Source organism: Acomys russatus, chromosome 29, assembly GCF_903995435.1.
Source record: "Acomys russatus chromosome 29, mAcoRus1.1, whole genome shotgun sequence".
Taxonomy (NCBI): Eukaryota; Metazoa; Chordata; class Mammalia; order Rodentia; family Muridae; genus Acomys; species Acomys russatus.
In genome coordinates, this window is record NC_067165.1 from 47,335,758 (window position 1) to 47,340,832 (window position 5,075).

General features: G+C 55.9%; 1 protein-coding gene across 1 annotated transcript; it reads left to right on the forward strand.

The window, feature by feature from the left end:
- The first annotated feature begins 750 nt into the window (after positions 1 to 750).
- Positions 751 to 4,808, forward strand: C1qtnf12 (C1q and TNF related 12). Its single transcript, XM_051171044.1, has 8 exons — positions 751 to 1,178; positions 2,681 to 2,797; positions 2,912 to 3,032; positions 3,124 to 3,275; positions 3,739 to 3,847; positions 4,019 to 4,109; positions 4,246 to 4,324; positions 4,602 to 4,808. The coding sequence occupies exons 1-8, from the start codon at positions 1,020 to 1,022 to the stop codon at positions 4,698 to 4,700; spliced, it is 927 nt and encodes a 308-aa protein (XP_051027001.1). The 5' UTR covers positions 751 to 1,019; the 3' UTR covers positions 4,701 to 4,808.
- Positions 4,809 to 5,075: the final 267 nt, after the last annotated feature.

Sequence of the window (5,075 nt, forward strand, 5' to 3'; positions counted from 1 at the left end):
TGGTGCCCCCTCATCCAGTGTGGCGTCCCCAGTAACATAAGGACCAAAGACACTTGAGGCTCTGCTGTTCCTGGAGCTGACAGTGCCTGGGAGCCAGGAACAGGAGAGATGGGCACTTTCCTTACATTCTCCCCCACTCCAGCTTTGTTAGGCTTCTGATTGGGTGTGGCCTGGAGCTGGGATGGCTTGCTTGGTGTGGGAGTTTAGGGGGCTCCATTCTAGAACACTCTGTTTATCAAAGACCCACACTCACTGGAGCTGGTGTGTGTCGGGGATGCTGCTCTAGTTGGAGGTCATCTGGCTATTGGGAATCTTGGCCTTGTCTTACAAAGGCCCCCCGTCTTATAGTCGCTGAGCCCCAGGCACTCAAAGGCTTGGCTGGGAGGGGCAAGCAACCAGATGATGGAGATGTTCTAGGATGGGGGCTGTTTCTGGGCTTCTGGGCCTGAATGAGGTGTGTGGGAAGGTCTGGGAGATTTGTACACAGCTTCCTAAAGTGAACTAATCACATGGGACTCTGTCCTGAAGGTGTGGGTATGAAAGATGCCACAGAGTTGATGTTAACAGCCCCCCACCCCCACCTCCAGCTTAACTAAATAGAAATCCTGCTGCAAAGAGGCCAGGGACTGTTTGGACAGGGGAGATGCAGTCCAGCTCCTCCCTACTCCTTAGAAAGAGGTGATGGAATCATAGGGGTCCCGCCCCCGTCCCGCCCCACCCCGCCCCGCCCCACCTCACCTCGCCGTGGAAGGTCTCTGGAGCCCTAGGAGCCTCACAGGCCTGGGAAGGAGGGAGGGCTCATTTGGTGGTGGGGACGCCTGCATGGGCACTGAGCAGGAGGGGAGGCCGCCAAGACATTAGCTCTCTGCCGCGCTCTGGCTCGTCCTGTAGACAAGCACCAGCGGCAGCTGGGCTCACCCCTGAGCCTCACCCTGCGCAGGGGCTCTGAATGTCGCCGCCCCCATGAGAACACTGGCCTGGCCTCCTATCCTTGAGCCTCTGCTTGCGGAGACTGAGCCATGTGGGTCTGGGCCTGGGCTGCTGGAGCCCTGCTCTGGCTACAGACCGCAGGAGTCCGGGCGCGGCAGGAACCCAAGAAGCCTCGGCAGCTGGCTGTGCGTGTGGAGTCCCCCAATATTACCACATCCAACCACGAGGGATTGCCAGGCTCCTTCAAGGTAGGCGCCAGCGGGGAAGCATGCGGCTCCACCCAGACAGCTCTGCTCCCCCATTTCCAGGCTGCACTGCCGGAGACCTTGACCACTTATGGGTTTGCTTCAGGCAGGACAGGGCCTGACCTGTGGGGGAGCCTCCCTCTGCCTATGCCTAGTGGGGCAACAGTTTACCGTTCGAGGCCTCAGTGTGCCTTTCAGCAGCCTGGTGCCATTAGGTTTAATTGCTGTTTCAGGTGAGGGTCGGGAAGGACTTCGGGCAGGCTAATGAATATGTCATTTTACTTACCGTAACTCCTGAAGTAGGCAGTAGACTGACTGGCCTGCCCCTGTGCTTTCCAGGGGTCTCAAAGCTCCAGCTGCTGCCATCCTAGGTGCCCCCAGGGCAGGAAGGGAAACAACCGTTACCCACACATAAGCCCCCTGCCTCTCTCCTTCGTAGGGTGTCTCTGTGTCAGCCAGCTTGGCTGCCTCTCAGCCATATCAGTCTACATCAAGCCTGAGGCCCCATTTCCTGACAGGCAGGCTGAGGCAGTGTAAGCTGTGGGCTGCATTCTGAGTGACCCTCATTAGGTGCTAGGGAAGGGAGGATGGTGGTGGCAGTGCTCTCTGCCCTGCCCAGGGTGGCCTTTTCAGAGATAAGGCAGTGGAAAGTTTAAGGAGATGTTGTCAGGCGTGGGGCCTCCCTGCCCTTTACGCCGGAGGTGGTCTTGGCGTACAGCTCTCTGCAGCCTTTGCCCTCGGCTCAGCTGTGTCTGATGCCCTCGGCGCCAAGGGATCTAACAGATACCAATAGAGAACTTTGGTGCTTTCAGACGGATTTGCATCCGTTCCTAGGACCCAAGGGGGAAACGGTGTTTGTCTGTCCTTCCTAGCTCACTGACCTGTCTGGAGAAGAACATTTTCTATCTCTGGTTAGGATCTCCAGGACCCATTCTGCTCTTACTCAGGACTGGCCTTGTGCTATGCCAGGGCCCTTGGCTTACTCTGGTCAGTGAAGGCAGGATCATCCTGAAACAACTAGACTGTCATAACGAGGCTAGTGACTGCCACCCTCCTGCCCATTACACACACACACACACACACACACACACACACACACACACACACACACACACACAAATTGTCCCCAGAGATGGGCTTGGCTGTTACTAGGCATACTCTACCCAGCCATATCCATTATTTAAGGCCAAACTTTGTCAGAGGCACATGAGAGTTGCCCCATGTGAGCCCATATGGCCTTCATGGGAGCGGGGCCAGGGGAGTCATCATTTTCACAGAGGCCCCAGACCTCACCTTGCCTATTCTCTCTCCATCCCTAACACACACCCAGGGGACATAAAGGTTCTGATTACCAGGGGATAGTCCCTTTGGGCCATGACCTGAGCTATGCCCGCGCCTTCTTCGGAGGTACCTGAATCCCTCACAGATATATCTGTGAGGTATATTAGGACAGAGGTCAGGGGCCAGGTGTTCAGTGGACTAGCCTTGCTTCTCTGGCTTTTCAGCCACCAGAAGCCTCTGGGCCTGAGCTCTCAGATGCCCACATGACGTGGCTGAACTTTGTCCGCCGGCCAGATGATGGGGCCTCTCGGAAACGGTGCCGTGGCCGGGACAAGAAGTCGGTAAGGCCCTGAGCTGTGTGGCACCAGCCATTATGAGTTCCTTTCAGCTTCTGAGCCCAGGGAAGGGGATGACTGGGGCTCCTACTCAGATTCACTTTATTTTACCTCTTCCAGCGAGGTTTCTCGGGTCTCCCAGGGCCCCCGGGACCCCCTGGCCCTCCTGGTCCCCCTGGCTCCCCTCGTGTGGAATTCACCCCAGAGGCCTTGCTGCAAGAATTTCAAGAGATGCTAAAAGGTAAGACTACGCTTTGTCCAGCCTCTTTCAGAAGCCCAGAAAGCTCTTTCAGGGCTAGTAGGGGCCTGACCCAAAGTGGCCCTCCCCACAGAGGCCGCGGAACTTCGATTCTCAGGGCTACCAGACACATTGTTACCCCAGAAACCCAGCCAGCAGCTGGTGGTTGAAGCCTTCCACTGCCGCTTGAAAGGCCCTGTGCTGGTGGACAAGAAGACGCTGGTGGAGCTAAAAGGATTCCAGGCCGTGAGTGGGGACACAAGCCAAAATAATTCTTCTATCCTTTGTGCTTATATATGAAGGGGACAGGGGACAGGGGTGGTCCCCTATTGGCAAGATGGTCCCACAGATACCACTAGACAGTTGCCAGACACATGCCTACAGTGGGCCCTAGAGATGCTACTACAGAGGGTCAGGGTCAGCCTTTGTGAAAGTTAGAAGTTCCAGTGTGTCTTATACTAAGGCAAAAGTGGAGCCAAGTATCACCATCCTCCAAGATAGCTCTTGGGGGTCCCACTGGATCCTGGAACCTTTGCTCTAAGGCTCACATGGGTGTAAAGACACAGGTCAGCCTTGTCCTCTCCACAAAGAAAATGAGGTTCAGGAAAGACCTTTTTTGGGGTTGTGCTGTAGGTACCTTGCTTGGCTAGAGTATACATGGTGAGGGTCCAGGCGCTGAATCCAGCCAGTCACCTCTTACTCTCCACAGCCTACTACCCAGGGTGCCTTCCTGCGAGGATCTGGCCTGAGCCTGGCCTTGGGCCGATTCACAGCCCCAGTCTCTGCCATCTTCCAGTTTTCTGCCAGCCTGCACGTGGGTGAGCCAGCATGGTGTGCAGTATGGGCAGTGGGTAGGTTATCCCTCGAGGGTGGTACCTCAGAGATGCCGTCTGTTGTTCTTGAGGCCAGCCACCCTCAGCCCCGGCAGACACTTGAGCCTGTTCTGGGCAGTGTCCGGAAGCACCTTCTACCTGCTGCTCTCTCCATAGACCACAGTGAACTGCAGGGCAGAGGCCGGTTGCGTACCCGGGACATGATCCGTGTCCTCATCTGTATTGAGTCCCTGTGTCATCGCCACACGTGAGTGAGTCCTGCTGCCCACCATAATCCTCTGGTGTCTGTCCTTGGACTGGGATCACAAGTTGCCACCTTGAGGGGTGTCTGGGTACCATGGGCCAGTGGCCTCAACACTGTTGCCCTGTGGTGCTATGCCCAGGTCCCTGGAGGCTGTATCAGGCCTGGAGAGCAACAGCAGGGTCTTCACGGTGCAGGTTCAGGGACTGCTGCAGCTGCAGGTAAGGACATTACAGGCTCAGGCAATAGGAGGGTGGGTCTCTCTAGCCTGGGGGTTGGGGGAGGGGAGGCGGCTTACAGCCTAGTGTAAGTAGTTGCTCAGGACCTTTGACCCCTTGTATCCAGGAGGGTGATGTTTGGTCAGGATGTTTTTAGCTCTGTATGTACAGTGGCTCAACTTTTGGGGAGTATTGGCTCCAAATGCTATCCCAGTGGGTGGGTAGGCTTCTAGGTTGGGGCCACCCACCAATGACGATGCCCACTGTGTGATGTCTTTAGTCTGGACAGTATGTCTCTGTGTTCGTGGACAACAGTTCTGGGGCAGTCCTCACCGTCCAGAACAGCTCCAGCTTCTCCGGACTACTTTTGGGGACATAGGGGAGCTGAAGAGACAACTGAGGAGCCAACACCTTGCTTCCTAGAGGAGCTGAAAAGGACTGCTTTCCAGTTAATAGCCTTCATAGCAATAAAGAACTCCAGACTTTTTCATCTCTCTTGGGTGCTGTCTGGTTATTGTGTTGGTAGAAGTGGTGACCAAGTGGCCAAGATATGAACGGGAGATACACATCAAGCACAAGACTGTCCACATGGGATCCCAGAGCAGAGTGTAGCCACCAAGAGGGACCAGAGCTCCCTGGCAGTTTCTCTACATGCTGGGGTCTGAGCTGACCCTCAGGCAGAGGCAGGCAGATCTCTGAGTTTGAGGCCAGCCTGGTCTACAGAGTGAGTTCCAGTACAGCCAACACAAACCCT

What these genes read in the sequence shown, in the direction of transcription:
- C1qtnf12 (XM_051171044.1), top strand. Translation starts at nt 1,020, where the DNA reads ATGTGGGTCTGGGCCTGGGCTGCTGGAGCCCTGCTCTGGCTACAGACC. An exon ending in GTGGCCGGGACAAGAAGTCG is followed by an intron (nt 2,798 to 2,911) that starts GTAAGGCCCTGA and finishes TACCTCTTCCAG; the next exon opens with CGAGGTTTCTCGGGTCTCCC. An exon ending in AGGGACTGCTGCAGCTGCAG is followed by an intron (nt 4,325 to 4,601) that starts GTAAGGACATTA and finishes TGATGTCTTTAG; the next exon opens with TCTGGACAGTATGTCTCTGT.